Source organism: Hyaena hyaena, unplaced genomic scaffold (genome assembly GCF_003009895.1).
Source record: "Hyaena hyaena isolate Hyena2069 unplaced genomic scaffold, ASM300989v1 scaffold_277, whole genome shotgun sequence".
Classification (NCBI taxonomy): domain Eukaryota; kingdom Metazoa; phylum Chordata; class Mammalia; order Carnivora; family Hyaenidae; genus Hyaena; species Hyaena hyaena.
This window is the reverse complement of record NW_024080905.1, coordinates 699503-718215: the sequence shown is the minus strand read 5'-3', so window position 1 is coordinate 718215 and position 18713 is coordinate 699503. Positions and strand designations below refer to the sequence as shown.

The 18713-nt window shown below is 40.2% G+C and overlaps 1 protein-coding gene across 1 annotated transcript in view; it reads left to right on the top strand.

The window, feature by feature from the left end:
- MRC1 (mannose receptor C-type 1) overlaps positions 1-18713 on the top strand; it is a 106475-nt gene that overhangs the window by 75009 nt on the left and 12753 nt on the right. Inside the window, exons 17-24 of the mRNA XM_039245891.1 lie at positions 407-570; positions 2191-2258; positions 3559-3659; positions 4594-4736; positions 5110-5224; positions 9739-9905; positions 13079-13181; positions 16646-16878. Coding sequence (XP_039101822.1) covers positions 407-570; positions 2191-2258; positions 3559-3659; positions 4594-4736; positions 5110-5224; positions 9739-9905; positions 13079-13181; positions 16646-16878 — 1094 coding nt within the window. The remainder of the gene's footprint in view (positions 1-406; positions 571-2190; positions 2259-3558; positions 3660-4593; positions 4737-5109; positions 5225-9738; positions 9906-13078; positions 13182-16645; positions 16879-18713) is intronic.

The following is an 18713-nucleotide window of genomic DNA, read 5'->3' as shown; positions in this document are numbered from 1 at the left end:
ACTAAAGCACCCAAGTCCATTGTTACAGACTCTTCCTTAGATTGAGATGAAAGCTGATTTCTCACAGCTTTCACTTCTTGAACTCAGAACATCATGGGTACAGGTATGTAAGTCCTGTCCGCTATGTGATCCCTTTGATGGAAGTTACACTGGGAGTTCTTTTACCCAATGATGACACATGGAACTTAACTGAGAAGATAAAGTTCCAGATTTGGTGCAGAGTGGATACCTGGCTTTAGGCAATTCAGTCTGTGTTTGGAGTAAACATCCTGCTTACTCTGGGCTCTTGGACGTGCTGATCGCTCTGATAAAGCTACTCTGGCCTTTTCGCTTTTGTGCGCCACACGTACCAGATGCCTGAATTTATCTGAGTAAAATTCACCACCCTTTTTCATTAATTTTTCAGATCCACCAGTCACTGAAGATGGGTGGGTTATTTACAAGGATTACCAGTATTATTTTAGCAAAGAGAAGGAAACCATGGACAACGCCCGAGCATTTTGCAAAAAGAACTTTGGTGATCTTGTTTCTATTCAGAGTGAAAGTAAAAAGAAGTTTCTATGGAAATATGTAAGAATATCATTATTTAAGAATGAAACAGGGATATGTGATAGGCAAAGATAATGTCTTCTACTGGCACAATTTCAAATGAGGTGCTAAATTTGAATTTTCTAAGGTCAGAGGAAAGATGTGAATGCCAGAGGAGAAGTGGGTGGTGGCCATAACAGAAACGAATGACCTCATTGCTTAGATATTCAATGCAGAGTCACAGAATCCAGAAATGGTTTTCAGGCTATGCTTTTTGAGGACCCATATGTGATGGCTTTGAGTTCACAAATTAGATTTTCAAAGATTATAATTCTTAACTAGTTGTTATGTATCAATCCTGGACCATTTGATTTAGTTTAAGTTGATTGTTAATTTAAAAATCCGGGGCACCTGGGTGGCTCAGTTGTTTGAGTGTCTGACTTTGGCTCATGTCATGATCTCACAGCTTGTGAGTTCAAGCCCCGCATTGGGCTCTGTGCTGATGGCTCAGAGTATGGGGCTGACTTGGATTCTGTGTCTCCCTCTCTCTCTCTCTGCCCCTCTCCTGCTCATGCACTCTCTCTTTCTTTCTCTCTCTCTCAAAATAAATAATAAAATATTTTTTTAAATTTTTAAAAATCTATCTTAGTTGGACCACATTGTTGGCTAAACATATAAAACATATAAAAATCTTTCTTCGTTGTACCAAAAGTATCAAATAACAGTGAATCTATCGTTTTTTTTTCAAAGATATTGACTTAATATTTCTTTTAACAAATCTTCATGGCATCCTTTTGCTTGCCAGAAGGAAGATAAGAGGGAGAGCAGAAAAAAATAAGTTGAACGTAATGAAAGAATAAAAATTAATTTGCTTACAAAAGTATTTGAGGGTAGTCCGATCTTTCTGCATCTTTGTGGATATATTTTGGTTTGAAATACTTAGGATATTTCCTAATATTGCACAAATATATATGTGGACAAAGTCTTTCCTTTGCAAAATATTAAATGCAAAATATTAAATGGTTACTTTGTGTTAAAGAATATCTTCAACAACCTAATAACTGCAGGCATTTGCTCTTGTAGAGAATGACTGAAGGTATTTATTTTATAAATTCAGGTTCATATATAGTATGTATATTTTTCTTTTTCTCTTTTTAAAAAAGTTTATTTAAAGGGTGCCTGGGTGGCTCAGTTGGTTAGGCGACCAACTTTGACCCATGTCATGTTCTCGCAGCTCGTGGGTTCAAGCTCTGTGTCGGGCTCTGTGCTCACAGCTCAGAGCCTGGAGCTTCCTTCACATTCTCTGTCTCCCTCTCTCTCTGCCCCTCCCCTCCTCACACTCTGTCTCTCTGTCTCTCAAAAATAAATAAACATTAAAAAACACTTAAATAAAAAGTTTGTTTAAGTCATCTTTACCCCCAATTTGGGGTACAAACTCAGGATCCCAAGATCAAGAGTCACATGCTCTTCTGACTGAGCCAGCCAAGTGCCCCAATATTTTTATTTCTATGAAAAGCATAACTTTGCACCCCAAAATTTCTGCATTAATCCCTCCTTAGAATACATCCCAAATAGACTGCCTCATTAATAAGTAGGTTTTGTTTAAGAATTTTCTTATTACATGAGTACGGATTGAACTATGTGTAAACTTCCATCTTTTAGGTAAACAAGAATGATGCACAGCCCGCATATTTTATTGGCCTATTGATCAGCTTGGATAAAAAGTTTATGTAAGTACATCAAAATCGAAACAACTTTGCTTCAGAAAGGGATCTGATAAACATCTCACAGTTATTTTGAGACTTCAGCTTTGCTGGACACATTTTAAAAAATCCTGCTGAGTTCTCAATCTAAGAAAGCATCTTTGAAAAAAAAGCAAAAGGAGTTTTAAAAATCCTGTTACGTATTTCGAACATCATGATTCTCAAATACATGGTTCAAAGTCTGATTTAATCTGCAGAAACTCCACCTAGTTTTGCTTTAGGATGCCATCACGTGATCATAAATCATCTGCTCAGAAGGTGCGTGATACACATAGGAATTCCGAATTTATTTTTAAAAGTCGATCCCCATTTGGACCATCCTTGGTGCACAGAATTAAAGGATTCTTTTACATTGCCCCACTCACTGCTTTAAGGACACTACTTTGAAATACCCTTTCAACTGCATCAAGTGCTTTCATTTCAAAGGAATGACTGTACTGTTTTCCATTAGATACAGGGGCCAGAAAAAGCTACAGGAGGGAGGAAATTAGCACATTTTTGGGGTTTCTTTCCTTGTTCATTAATACACATCTTCTCCTAAGTTTGAGGAATGGATACGCCTTCCTGGCTCATGTGTAGACGTGTGAGACACATGTGTTCTGCTTGGCCATTATTGTTGTTTTTGAGCAATAGAGACCAAAACTCAGACTCCTTAATTTGAAAGATCAGAAATGTTTGATGCTTCTTTGGACCAGCACCCATTTTAATCATCTCTAAAATGAGAGGGTCGGACTCGATGATCTCTAGCTGTCTTTCCAGCCAACAGTCTCTGAATTTCTGTAATTTATAAAAAATAACCACTGGCCCACCAACCCTGGGAGAACCCTAGAGTAAACATGAAAATCACAGAATGGGCTTTAATGAGAAATTCTCCCCATCCTCTGTCTCTCTCTACGGGTGGTTTTGTTTTGTGGGAATCCTGTCTAATCAGCACTGCGAGAGGATGTTCACCTCTGGCTCACTTCCAGAGCAACTGGGATCTCCATTTCCTCTCTCACTTCAAGACTAAAGGTGGCTTCTTCCAGGGAAAGAATAGAAGACAGACTGGCCAAAGCCTTGGGTTGCTGCAGAGGAAGGAGCACAGTGGCCGAGAAGCACCAGCTCCTCGGAGTTTTCCTGCAGTCTCTTGAGAATCTTCTCTTCTGTTTGCTTCAGATCTTGTGCTCTGTTCATCTTCATTGATTCATCTGTTCCCTCGCACTAGGCTGTTACCAGTTATCCTCATGTTTGGGTTGTTATAGCTAAGTACCTGACTTTTCTCTTCCAGTTGGATGGACGGAAGCAAAGTGGATTATGTGGCTTGGGCCACAGGTGAACCGAATTTTGCAAATGATGATGAAAATTGTGTGACCATGTATTCAAATTCAGGTAGACAACAGAAACATCATCTTGAATCTGCCTCTGTCGTTTGCTACATTACTAGCCTAAGAGTAGCGAGTTGTATACTTACATCAGGCAAGAAAAGCAGAAGAAATAAAGACTTTAAGTTTCAGTGGTGTAACTGTTCAGTGTGTGAGAAAAATGTGTGCTTCACATGTGCTCTAAGGAAGGACACAATCTTCTCACTTATTTTAGGAAACATTTTTTTATGTTTTGATTTGAGCAAACTATCCAGAATGTTTATCTGTCTCCTTTATCTCTCTCCACATCTTTGTCTGTAAAATGAGAATAGTGACCGGAACATATGTGTTGTTGAGAGAATTTAAGACGATATTTCTGAACCACTAAACAATGCTTCATATCTATAAGTTTAGATACTATTAGATTATTATCTTTAGCTGTTAATGGCTGTTTAGATAATACATCTACAACACCAGGTTAATTCTGGGCTCATAGAAAGTTCTCTATAAAGTTGAAGTACTATTGGGACGCCTGGATGGGTCAGTCAGTTAAGTGTCTGACTCTTGATTTTGAGTTAGGTCACGATCCCAGGGTTGTAGGATTGAGCCCCACATCAGGCTCCATGCTGAGTGTGTAGCCTGCTTAAGATTCTCTCTCTCTCTCTCTCTCTCTCTCTCTCTCTGTCTCTCTCTGTCTCTCTCTCTCCTTCTGCCCCTCTCCCCCACTTGTGCTCTCTCTCTCTCTCTCTAAAATAAAGAAAGAAATAAAGTTGAACTATTATTAGTTTAAGTGAAAGAACAAAAGGGTATGACATAGTACTTTCTAGTTACTTGTGTAAACGTGATGCTGTAGTCTACGCCATTTCTGAGAATCCTTATGAAACAGAAATGTGTTTTATTTTAAAAAGAGTTTTTTAAATGCAAATATGTAAATCTAATTTAGCTATTTTGTCCCTTGCCAGGGTTTTGGAATGACATTAATTGTGGTTATCCAAATGCCTTCATTTGCCAGAGGCACAACAGCAGCATCAATGCCACGGTCATTCCCACGGTGCCCGCAGTCCCAGGAGGCTGTAAGGAAGGCTGGAATTTTTACAATAATAAGGTACTAAACAAATTAGTGGCAGTCTTGTCATCAATCGATTCGGAGAGCGACAATGCAAACTCTTCAGCTTAAAGTTAACTTACGCTTACCTAGTCACTTTAGAAAATGTTAGGCAAGGCTAGATGGAGGCTCTCTGTCAAATTCCCTGTGGAAACGAAGAGTATACTTGAAGATATTATCCCTGTAGATGTGCCCTTTGTTACCAGGAAGAAAAAATACTTTGCAGAGGAAGTCTGTGGGTGATAAAACTAAGTTAACCTTTTGGATTTGGAGAAAATTTATATTTGGCTATCATCTGCATGAACAATTTAAACGTCTTCAGGGCGAGCACTATTATCTTTACTTAGCCCCCATTTTTTTTCTTCCATCCAAGTGTTACAAAATCTTCGGATTTGTTGAAGAAGAAAGAAAAAATTGGCAAGAGGCACGAAAAGCTTGCATAGGATTTGGGGGAAATCTGGTATCGATCCGCAATGAAAAAGAGCAAGGTATGCAGACCATTGTATAATCACTGATGCACTTAAATATGTAACCTTTCCCCCCTGATGATAGTAAATGATATTTTGGTTTTTAATTAGGCAGGAGAGAAAAGCCAAACACATATGGAGAACTATTTTGTAATTATAGGCGCCATGCTGGGCATTTAACATAGAAAGTCCCTTTGGGGGCAACTGGGTGGCTCAGTCCGTTGAGCGTCTGACTCTTGATTTTGGCTCAGGTCATGATCCCAAGGTTGTGGGATTGAGTGCAAGATCAGGCTGCAGTAATGAGTAACTGGTGTTCAGGGAGCCTGCTGTAGGCAGGAGGGTTGGAAATCAAACCTGGCTCTTCCCACTTAAATTCCATTCTGTTTCCACCAAACCAGTTTATTCCTCAAAGAACCAAAGTAGAGAGTAGTTCTAGGAGTGAAATGGAAAATTAACAATTTTAAATTAAATCTAACACCTACTGGCTGTTCGGTAAGATCTTGGACAAGCACCGGCAGGTGGAGAACGCCGTGCCACCGCCTCTGGCCAAAGCCATTGGCTGGGAGATCAAGCGCTGTATGTTGGCCAAAGCTCGAGAGAGTGCCTCAGTGAAAATTAAGGAGGAGGAAACTACCAGCGACTAGTTTGGCCTTCCCGTCACCCTTCTTTATGGCACCAGGGATCCCCAACATGCACTGATGTTGTATCTTTAACATGTCAAAATCTGTCAGTTCAAATGTGTCGTACATGGTGTTTGTGGCCTTGGCTGACATGAAGCTGTTCTGTGACGTTTGCTTATCAACTAATGACTCAGTGATCAAACTGTGTAGTACTGTGTGCATTCTGGATTTTAAATGTTTTTTAAAGCATGTGTTATATCAAATGTACCACTGTATGAGTAGGAATTAAGACTCTATGTAGTTTTTATATGTTGTAATATTTCTTCAAATCAAACTCTCCTATAAATCAAAAAAATTAAATTTAAAATTGTTAATTTTCCATTTCACTCCTAGAACTACTCTCCACTTTTATTCCTAGAACTACCCCCAGAGCAATAAATTGGAAATTAGCAAATTTCCATTTACTGCTCTTCTCGTCACTTGATTGTATAATTTAAGATGCACAAAAACTGGGGTACCTGGGTCGCTCAGTTGTTTGAGCATTCGACTTCAGCTCAGGTCATGAACTCACATGTCATGAGTTCGAGCCCCACATCGGGCTCTGTGCTGATAGCGCAGAGCCTGGAACCTGCTTCAGATTCTGTATCTCCCTCTCTCTCTCTGCCCCTCCCCCACTCATACTCTATCTCTATCTGTCTCAAAAATAAACAAACATTAATAAAAAAAATCTTAAGGCACTAAAACTAATTTTTAGATATGAACTTTGAACAAATTGAGGAAAAATTTTTAATAAAACATCTGGATAAACCAGAGCTTTGAAGAACAATGAAGGGGAAAACTCACCCTATCTGTATAGCAGATTGTAAAACTTGTTATGTTGTTGATAAGACCATTCTTGAGAGCTTGTTTGCAGGTTCTAGCAGAGGAGAGCAGCTTCTCTTATACCCTTGACCAAAGAATGGTCCTCCTCTATTGGGGAAGGTCGTCCTCTTCAACCGAGTGCACAGCTTCTGGAGGGACACACATGGAGCGATGAGGGAGGAAGGGGACACCCACCTATCCAGCCAGATCAGCCGAATCAACCCTGGCGATCGATGGGGTGACAGATGTCGCAGCCAGGTCGCCCTCACATCTGACAAGACCATTCTTTCGCACGGTCTCTTCATGGCCACCTTACCTGAAATAGATATTAAGTTAAATTAGTGAGTCATCACTTTAAGGAGATTGCTGGCCATGTACAGGCCAGCCAAATGAAGAAACCAAATTGATGGAGGGTTTGGAAGCCTCAGCAGGCAGTGAGTGAGGCATGTTTGAAAGACTTTCAGCTTTCACATCCTGGATAAGACAGGATATGGACCTGAGTGGTTTTAGAAGGAAGACTTGATACCAATGAATGGCAGAAATAGTCTTAAGCTCAAAATTGGGAGGCCATTCTAAGAATTAGAACTGATTAGGGAGGGGCACCTGGGTGGCTCAGCCGGTTGAGCATCAGACTTCAGCTTGGGTCGTGATCTCAAGCTTCATGGGTGCAAGCCCCACATTGGGCTCACTGCTGTCAGTGCAGAACCTGCTTCAGATCCTTTGTCCTTCCTTTTCTCTGCCCCTCTTCTGCTCACTCTGTCTCTCAAAAATAAATGAACATTAAAAAAAAAAAAAAGGAGCTGGTTAAATGAGCTGCTTTGTGAGTTCTCTAAAGGACCGTGAAAATGCTTACATTGGAAAGTTCTCAGTTGGATGCTATGGACTATAGCATACATTATACATACTGACTGGCACATAGCATGAAAGATGTTCAATAAATGTATGGATGAATTTATGTGGGATGTTAAGGGGGAGATGAGGAATTAGATAATATCTCAGTTCCCTTTTGGTTCTGAAATTCTTTGACTTCCAAAATCATGGTACATCTCAGAAAATATAAGAAAGAAGAAAGACCCAGAAACCCCATCTGGCATTTTCTCAAGTGTTTACTTTATTCCGTAAAGGCCACCATGTGCTGTCTTGGAACACATTATACAATAAATCAACCAACGTTTCACTGAGGCCCTTAGTCAAGGGCAGCAACTTGCCAGACGCGGAAAGAAAAGGGTCAAACCATAGCACACAATAAAAACATGTTAAGAATATAATATTCATATTTCCGTAACTGGCCTACCACATTTTGGGCTTAGCTACCCAGCAGAGAAACACAATAATTGACTTCTTCCCTTAACCACAAAGTGCTGATTCCTGGCATAACAGAATTAGAACCTGGGTAATAGAGATGTGCAGAAGGAAACAATTTTCAGATAAAATAACATTATTCCTGGCAAAACAGGCACACGTTGTTGAATTCTTATTTGTGGTTGTTGGCAGAAAAAAAGTCAGGGCTAAAATATTGGCAGGTAGTGCTTTTGCACATTATTTCAAGCTGGGGTTGGAGGAGGTTATGATCTTGTTTAGGAAATAAAAATAAAACCAAAATAAATATCTGGCCATGCTCTCTTCTCTCTCTGAAAAATTTTGGAAGGAAATAATTTTTTTTACCTTTAGTTGAGAAATAAGCAAATCTCTGAGCCGAGTGGTCACTTCTTCTGCTACTCAGTTGAATAACCATGTAACAGTGGCCCTTCCATGGAATTATTTGTTTATGAATAAACAGATAATTACATCTCTTTGAGCTTCTCTCTATTTTGCTTTTTTTTCTTTTTTTTTTTTTTTAAGTAAGACCCCAGTGCACAGTCATTCAGTATCCTCTTTGCATTCAGGAGTCATGTTCAAGCATAAGGGTTTGGAAATTATTCTGTAGGGTCCATACTGGTCCAACTGGGCATCCACGGCTCCTGGCCAGGGAAATTGCTAGCTGTGGAAGGCAGCCGTGTGGTGTGGGGGGCATGAGGAAGGGCGAGTGGGCAGGGGTCGGGAACCTGTACATTTCAGCCTTTTACAGCTTCTGAGTATTTGCCACCATCCTCTCTCTCTGCCCCAGAATTGGCAAGGAAGCAAAAGGCCACGTTTGTTCTGCATTCTCTGAATTTTTCTAGATCTTCTCTCCTAATGACACGAATCCTTAGCATCAGGATGTCCCCCCTTGGTCCAAGCACACTTAGCGGATGGCCACCGACCCTTAGCAATTGCCTCCCAGAAGAAGTTCCAGCTGGGTAGCTCTTTGGGCTTGGAAACCCAAAGTCATTGAGAATTTGACAGCCTGATGCTTCTCGTTTTGACAAGGAGTTCTCATTTTCAGAAATTTTCTGGATTAAGAGCCCTCTTTGCCCCCTAGTTATTATAATCAGATTATCTTATTAAAAATAATCAGAGCACCTGGTCACTCACAGGATGACTGCATATGAATTAGACACAGTACCTCTTCTTGCAGAAAGACAGGCAACCGCACTCAGATGGGGGTGTATGAAATGGAGAGCTGGGCATGGGACAGGCTTGAGCTGCCCTTTCCCCTTGGGCAGGGCACATCCTGTCCTCTATCCACACTGGCCCGGGTAAAAAATCTAGACTTGTATTACGCAAACCTTGACGAAGTACAAAGCTGACGTGATAGAGTGATGTTTTTTAAAAAAAATTTAATGTTTATTTATTTTTGAGAGACAGAGCAGTAGAGAAAGAGAGGGAGACACAGAATCCAAAGCAGGCTCCAGGCTCTGAGCTGTCAGCACAGAGCCCGATGCGGGGCTCAAACTCACTAACTGTGAGATCATGACCCGAGCCCAAGTTGGACGCTTAACCGACTGAGCCACCCAGGTGCCCCAATAGTGTGATTTGAAGGTTAGAATGTGTTTTCATGGTAAGTGCTTTTAAATAATAATAAAGACATTAATCGTGGACTCAGTATTTTAACATTATGTACTTTGACTGCTTTCCGTATTTTGAGTATTTCCCCCTAAAGTTTTAAATTATCTTGTGGAACGTTTCTTTCAGCATTTCTCACCTATCATATGAAGGACTCCACTTTTAATGCCTGGACGGGGCTGAATGATGTGAATTCCGAGCACACGTTCCTGTGGACGGATGGCCGAGGAGTTCATTATACCAACTGGGGGAAAGGTTTCCCTGGTGGGAGAAGGAGCAGTCTGTCCTATGAAGATGTAAATATCCGTTTCAGGTCACCTCTTCGCCTACTGTCAGCCTGCTTCATCGTATTAGCAATCAGTCATCTCTGAAAAATCCATCAGAGTTCTCCTCGATCCGGTTCATTCTTGCAGATTTTAAGTGTGTCAGACTGAGCCAGCCTTGAGGGAAGAGGCATAAATTCAATTAAGAACACTTCAGCTCGTGGGGCAGCTGGTGGGGGTCCCAAGGAATGGGAAAGCCGGCTCCCCTCTGCACCTCTGCTGTAGTCATGATGTGTACTTAAGCCCAGAGTTACCAACTCTATTTGTACCAGCTGCCTCTAAACTCTTGAAGCTTGTAGTGTTGAGCGTGTATATCCTGCAGCTACTACTACTAATGATCCCATCCTCATTGTTACCATTACTGAGCTGCCGTTCGTAGAGTGCTTGCTGCTAGCCAAACAGTGTCCTAGGTGCTCTTATACATTAGCCTCAGAGATGGATGATTGTTTCTTTATTTCAATGCCTTTAATCTTGTATCACTGAACAGTCAAGTGGTCAATATTAAACAACACACTAGGCACTGAGAAAAACAGGAAGAAACAAAAGACTTTGTTCTTACCTTAAAGAAGCTTGCACTTATGTTAGACCGCAAGTCTTTCTTTTGTTAATTTTTTTAAATCATTGTTTGAGAGACAGAGATAGAGCGCCTGTGGGGGAAGGGCAGAGAGAGAGGGAGACATAGAATCCAAAGCTGGCTCCAGGCTCTGAGCTGTCAGCACAGAGCCCAATGCTGGGTTCGAACCCAGCAACCATGAGATCATGACCTGAGCTGAAGTCGGATACTTCACCGACTGAGCCACCCTGGTGCCCCTTAGACCACAGTCTTATATGGAAAAGAAGACAGTAAGGAATGCAAGTGTATAATGTGAGGATCAGTTATGAAACCCTATCTTAGTTAGCAGGAAAGAACTTCCTATGGGACGGAATGATCTAATCAGACAACGATTATATAGGGAGACTTTCATCTGATGCAGAGAAGGAGCGTGAGAAAGAATTCCTGAGGGGTCTTTTCTTTAAGAGGTTTAAAACAATGATGGGTAAGTTGGGTGAGGGGTGGGGAAGGCCATGCTAAGTGAGTAAGGCAAATACACTCTTCAAGAAAAAGGCACCATGTGGATTTGGGCAGGAGTGAATAGCTTTTGGTAGAGCAGGGCTTTTATACAGAAAAAAGGTAAGACAAAACTTTGAAAGGTTGAAAGCAGAATTTAGAGAAATTTAAATGCCCTGGGAATGAGTGTGCACTTCGTCAGATAGACATCGAGAAAAGGTTAGAGCAGAAAAGTGATCTAATCAAGATGGTGTGTTTGTGATAATTAATTTGGTAGCTCTGTGTAGGGTACATACATTTTGGTGATGGACTAGTGATTTTCTGTGGAGAAATTCTTTGAATCTTCATTACATACACGAGGGCTAAAAACTTACTGAAGAAGTTGAAGTAGAATGGAGTGAGAGGAGATTTTCTGTAAAAAGTTTCTGGATGAGAAGTGAATTTTGTGTGAAGCCAAAAAAAAATCATTATTGCCCAAGTTTCTTTTTTGTCTTGAGAACATAAAGACAAGCAGAAACAAAAAAATAAATTTGTCATCTCACCACCCGGGAAAAACACCATTAATCTTTTGCCGAATTTGTTTCTAGACTTTTTCTTTGTGCAACATATAAAGTTTATTTCACACAAATGGAATCAAAACACACAGACTGTGTTGCTACAATTTCAGGAACTTGAGACGCAAAGAGGATTAAATACAGTGTGATAAAGAGGGTGGGAGAGAACTTTTTGTGTGTATTTTGTGGTGGAAGCAGGCTTGCTCTGTCCAAGTTCCGGAGCAGAGCACGGGCTGTACGCCAGGGTAACGAAAGATAAGAATAGCTAAGGAGGAAGATGGGAATGATGGCACATCTACATGTACGATAGGGAGTTCCTGAGAGTCAAAGCTCATGGGGATTAAATGAAGAATGAGGTTGGAGGCAGGGAGGTTTCGAAGGCAGCTCTGGCAGCAGTCATAGCTGTGGATCAGGGAATGGAATAAAGCTAAAGATTCAGGTTTTCTCTATTTCTCTGCTCTGCATCATTGGCATGCTGGCCTAGCTCTTCATTATTGCACCGTAGACAAATTCTAGTCCTTCTATCCATTCAAGAGAATATCCAATCTTCCCTTCCTTTGTGGCTATCAACAAAAACCCTTCCTAGAGATTACTTCTTTTCCCAGCATGCTTGGCATTCCTCACCTGTCGAGGAGGAAGATGGAGTAGTTAAGGTCTATGCCAGGAGCCTGAATGCCCGTGGATTGAATCCCACCTCTTACTTATTAGCTGTGTAACCTTGGGCAAGTCCACCTGTGCCTCAGTTCTCTCATCTGTGAAATGGGCATACACATAGTACCAATCTCAGAATGGATGTGAGCTACAGGAATTAATACATGTAGAGTACTCAGAACAACGTCAGCTAGTATAAGTAAAAGCTATAATTATTCGAACTGATAGATTAAAGAAGCCCAACATATAAGTCACAATCTTGACACAGGACGAAAACTTTGGCAGATGCATGTTTCATGACTTTATTACTTGCTTTGGCTCATAGACTATCCTAGGGAAGCTAGGTACTGCAAACATAGTCAGAACACAAAATAGAAAACCCTTTCCAGCCTGGCATACTTTCCTGTAAGATCGCAAATAAGATGTGAAACTTTCTAGCCACATAGCAGCAATTTGCTCTGAATCCATAATGAATTAAATTAGCAATGAAAAATATAGATAATACTTATTTCCCTTTAACAGCAGGACACCTATGCTGGAGCTTGAATCAGGAGAATTTATATGGAGAAGATATTGTATTCTAACATTTCGTTGTGAAATTTTGATAGAGATTAATACGGTTTCTGAGAGCAAAATTTCTCAGACCTATCTCCAAAATTATCAAAGTCTGTTGGGTTTTTATTTAAAAACAACAAGAGTTCACTGTGAAAGATCCATGTGGAAAGTGCGAGCAGGGGCATGGAAAGTACAGATGGATTGAATGTACTGTGAATGAAATATGATTAAATTTGAAGGTTAGGAATGAAGGATCTTTTTTTGGCTCATTAGTGAATTGATTTAAACAATCATTGTTTCACACTGCTTTTTTCCCCCCTTTCTCCATAAATGTGCAGGCTGATTGCGTTGTTATTATTGGCGGGAAATCAAGGGATGCAGGAAAATGGATGGATGACACATGTGACAGTAAGCGGGGCTACATCTGCCAGACACTTCCTGGTAAGTTCTACCAAACCTCGACTGCCCGTAAGAGCGGGGAGTTATGTAATAGCTTTTAAAAAATGACCTTTCTCTCAATTTTGCGGTGAGCTCTAGACTGCTCTAAAAACATAAAGTTTTATTTAAAGAATGGCCATTCCCTGGCACATTGACAGGTTTGTTTCTCACCTCAATCCATGTGTGCCTGTGACAGATGAAAAGGGTGACATTTTCTATAAACTATTCATGAGTGTGCCCCTTCATCCATTACCGAAAAGTTTTATGCAGATTACACTTGGAGCTGGAACTTTTTCTAACTTTGTTAGGAATTTAGAATATTTGCCTACCTGAGCCTGTTTTTAAAATGTCACAGTAAGAATTCCTCAGTTGTGCTCGTATAACTTGAGAACCACTGGTATAGAACATCGTATATGCCTCATTGGTTTTATATCCTCTGCCTTTAAAAATGTAGATCTCCGGGTGCCTGGGTAGCTTAGTTAGTTGGTTAAGTGTGTGACTCTTCACTTGGTTTGGGTCATGATCTCATGGTTCATGAGATCGAGCCCCATGTCAGGCTCGGCGCTGATAGCACGGAGTCTGCTTGGGATTCCCTCTCTTTCCTTTTCTCTCTGTTCTACCACTGCTCATGCTTTCTCTCTCGCTCCCTCTCAAAATAAATAAACCTTAAAAGAAACATAGATCTCTCTTTTTTTTAAGATTTCATTTTTAAGTAATCTCTGCACCCAACGTGGGGCTCAAACTCACAACCCCAAGATCACGAGTTATATTCTTTACCGACTGAGCCATCCAGGCACCCCTAAAAATGCAGATATCTGGTTTGTGTTTCATTGTTTATCCTAGGAAGCCCTACTATCGTTGAATAACAATAAAACAGAAAATGTACATATTTCCTGAGAATCAAGAAGATAGTTGTATGTACTTTGGTGTCCACTGAAACAAGAACACAATCGTCTAGCTACACAGAAAGAAGGCCAGAAACACAAGGCGGCTTAGAGATGAGGGTGGGGGCGGTGTGGGCTGCTGTCATCCGAGAACAACTCTTAGGGTTTGAATTAGAAGGTGTTTGTTCTTCCACATCAAATGGATTTTTCCACACTTTCTCCGGGATCAGGGAACTATGACCAGCCCATGACAGCGAGTGAAAAATCACTTAAGATACTTTGAGATGACTGAAAAGCACCGCAGAAATTCTGAACTTTGATCAAGTCAGGAGCTTTTCCCTCTCTGCTGTGTCCTTTGGGCCCAGAATCTTGGGCCACTAGAAATGCCAAACATGTCATCTGTGTCTCTGTCGAGGACAGGAGGGACACTCCTTTCAGGAGTGAATGATGGCTTACAAGCTTTTAAAAAATCTTTTCCTTCTTATTATAAGCACAAATGATAGATTATTTGCCCCTAATAAAAACCTATTACAAGATAAAAAATATTTATAATCATATTCACATACACATTCATGTTTTTCTTCACATATATGAATAAAAACCCACTGTTACAAAAAATAGGTAACACATGTTCTTTGCTGACATTTTAGCAAATGCAGAAAGGCATAAAGAAGGGAAAAAATTCCCCGCAATCCAACCACCTGAAAATAACCTCCCGATATTTTAATTTCTCCTTATAATTGTTTTATGAATGTTTTCAGAAACCAGCAAGTTGGACCGATGAGCTATTTCCTAGTTGCACATAGCCTTCCATGAAACTTTTTTTTCAGCTTCCCCTCAAGCCTCATTTGCCACTTTTAGTGGTCCTAAAATTTTTTGGTGATATTAAGACAAACCCAGAACTCCCCTCACTGGGAAACAGGAAGAATGTTCAGTCTCTCCTGGCTGTACCATTGGACGGTGCTGACCTGGGTCTCTTGGTTTAATGATATTCTTCCACCAACACAAGGTAGCAGCAACAGCAGAAGAAAGGTGGAGCTGCCCTTGCTGATCTAAAGTCACCACTCCAGGCATAATCAGAACGTTTGGTATTGGTACAGTGAGAGAACAAGGCAGATGGTGAATTAAGTTGGTATATAGTGGAACACATCTGAGAAATAGCCCAGGCAAAATGGGTAGGCAAGGACATCTAGACCCCTAGACCAGGGGCTGACAATTTTTTTTTCTGTAAAGAGACAGATTGTAAATATTTTAGGCTGTAAATATACATTCTCTGTTGCTAGAACTCTGCCATGATACTAGACCATCACAGACAACACGTAAACAAATGAACATCATTGTGTTCCAATACAACTTTATTTGTGGACACAAATCTGAATCTCATTTAATGTTTACATGTCACAAAATATTGTTCTTTGATTTTTTGTTTAAATTTGTCATCCATTTAAAAGCCATTCTTAGCTCATGGGCTACCATTCTAACATACAACAGGCTGACACTCACTAAACTCTAACTCTAGGGCATCTACTAAGGGACACAGAAAGCAGCTCTTTCGGGGGAGGCGGGCTATACAGTAAGTGGCACAAAGAATGGGTTGGCCTAAAACAGCGATTAGAAATCCATGCTGGAAGGGGTACCTGGGTGGCTCAGACAGTTTAGCATTTGGCTCAGTTTTGGCTCAGATCATGACCTTGTAGTTCATAGGTTTGAGCCCCGTGTCGGGCTCTGTGCTGACAGCTCAGAGCCTGCTTGGAATTCTCTGTTTCCCTCTCTCTCTGCCCTTTTCCTGCTCTCTCTTTCTCTCTCTCAAAAATAAATAAACATTGAAAACAACAACAACAACAAAAACATTTAGAAATCCATGGTGGAAGACTGAAGGAAAAGGTTCAGAAAGCTAAAGGGACTGTGGCTTAGAAGAGCTCCAGCCACTGAGTTGGTTTGGTCAAGACATGGGGGTGGGTGAAGGGCATATAGGCAATCATCAGTGGGGATAAAGCGTGATGGTGGGATAGGGGTTAAATGAACCTGGGACAAGTATCTCACTTTGTGCCAGAACTTCAAACAGTCTCTTGAAGGTGCCTTACTAACAGGTGGAGTCAAATAGACACAGATAGATGCCAATTCATGGATAGGGTGGAGCAGATGGAGGAGGGGAAGGAAGACTGTTGGTGACCTTGAAATTTGACCAAGATGGTAAGGTAAAAATTAGTAATAACAGGATGATAGATACTTCTTAATTTATGGGATTAAACTGTGTCATTTCTTTTGCTCAGATTCTAGATATCATTGAATTTGCAAGCCTTTTCTTTTTTTAGTTTAGAAACTTAATTATGTATCTATATTATTGACCTGCATACTGTTTGGAAGTTATTTAAGTCAACCAGGCAGGCTGATGAAAAATCAGAGCTTTGGTTTTTGATGTGAAATGACTTAGGAAATATTTTTAACGCCTGGTGGTTTGGATTTATGCTATTCTGATTGTTTGTATAACGTAATGAGATATGGTAGTGAATATAGTGTATCAGTTACTCTCTAAGTAATGCTTATTGCTAATGCTAATAAAAGATACTCTTTTTATTCCAGACTCTTCCTTGCCTCATTCTCCAACAACAATTCCAACAGACGGCTTTATTCAATATGGTGAAAGTAACTATTCATTCGTGAAATTAAAGTTACCATGGCAAGAGGCAGAGAATTATTGCAAGCTCCACAATTCCCTTATTGCTAGCATTCTAGATCCCTATAGTAATGCATTTGCATTGATGCAAATGCAAAAGTTTAATGAGCCTGTGTGGATCGCCCTGAACAGTAATTTGGTAAGATGCTGGGAGCATGTGTGACTTGACATGATTGATAAATTGCGAGGAAATGGGGTTCTCTGTTTATTCTGCTGAGTATTTGTTATATGTAAGATGCTGTGCCAGGCAATGTGAATGATACTAACATAAATTTAGACTCCATCTTTCAAGGATCCAGTGCCTTCAAGGATCTAGCAAGCTAGTGATATGTGTTCAGAGATCAAATTAAATTTACATAACTTACATTAACTTTCATACTGCTTTTGAATATTAAAAGAGATTCTGCATCTCAAAACCCTTATTTATTAACTGATTTTTCTCTAGTGTCATGATTACAATGATGCCATGGGAATTAAGAAGGCAGATCGGGGGCATGGTTCCTGGGTGATGAGGGTACTTTTTATTTTTTGTGGCAAGTCATTCTAGAGTTGTGAGTCCTGAAGTTGTGAAGCTTCTGTCCATGTGTGAAGAATGTGACTGCAGTCATTTCTTTTATTCCATAATAGAAAAGGGCAGGTCGCCAGTGGCAGAGAATTGGTGTGGGGGGCACAGAAATAAGAGTGGTCATGGAGTTGCCAAAATATTCCTAAAATGAGTCTTCCCTGATGCCCTGTGATCCATCTACCTTTTTTTTTTTTAATTTTATTTTTGAGAGAGAGGGAGGGAGAGAGCGCAAGTGGGAGAGGAACAGAGAGAGAGACACACACAGAATCTGAAGCAGGATCCAGGTTCTGAGCAGTCAGCACAGAGCCCGACATGGGGCTCGAACTCATGAACCATGAGATCATGACCTGAGCTGAAGTCGGATGCTCAACCATCTGAGCCATCCAGGCGCCCCTGTGATCCATCTACCTTCCATCCTTTTAGCTAGTCAACCAGCAAACTTCCCAGTAAAAGAAATAGAAATATCAACAAGTTACTAGGAGACAAAGCCATAAATAATAAAGAGAGGTATCTACAAGTGCTTGCTACAGGAGAGAAAATGGACCAGTTGAGCCAGGGGAAAGGGCCATGAAGCTTTTTGCGAGAAAGTGGTCTTTATTGATGTGGCCTAGGATGCTGGAACATAAGGAAGTGGGTACCAGGAAGAGAGAACTGCACAGGAAGAGATAAAACTGGAAAGTAGGTTGGTGTCAGATTTTAGAGATTTCCTAACGCTGTGCTATGGAGATCAAAATGTACACTTCACCCAAAGAATATTTCCTAAGTAGGCAAGTGAGTACTTAAAAGTAAGTAGTTCCATACTGATTTCTGTGATTAAACTTAAGCAAGACATTTTTATGTCTGTGTTGACTCTCTTTTTTAGTAATTAATTGGTTTGTTAGTTCACTCATTTCCTTCTTAAGGACATGGTCACAATTCTCTCCTGAGTTTCAAATAAGCTTTTATTATTTTTAGAAAGATGAAGTAGCTTTTCCACTATACCGACGTTTCTAATGTAAACAGTACTATTATCTTCCTTACATCTATAGAATTAAGGACTATGTAAGCATTATTTGACTAAATGTGGTAGAATCCTGCAAAATTCCAACTTGAGATAATACATGGTTTTGATTTTGTCATTAAATCTTTGGTAATTAGTTTGGGAAATTAAATAATGCAGTTAAAATGGGACCCATTGTTTGAATGATTTCAAAATTCATTTATTTCATTAATATTATATACCATCTGTTTTTAGACATTACCTGCAAAATCTTTTAGACTGTTAAAAGGATATTATTGATAAGTACTCTTTTTGATGTTAATTATTTTACATGTGATCATAAATTTGTTCCACTAAATTCAGTAAGAAATGAAGTGTGCAAAGTGAATAAAACAATCTACTTTTTAAAAAATACCAGGGGCTCCTGGGT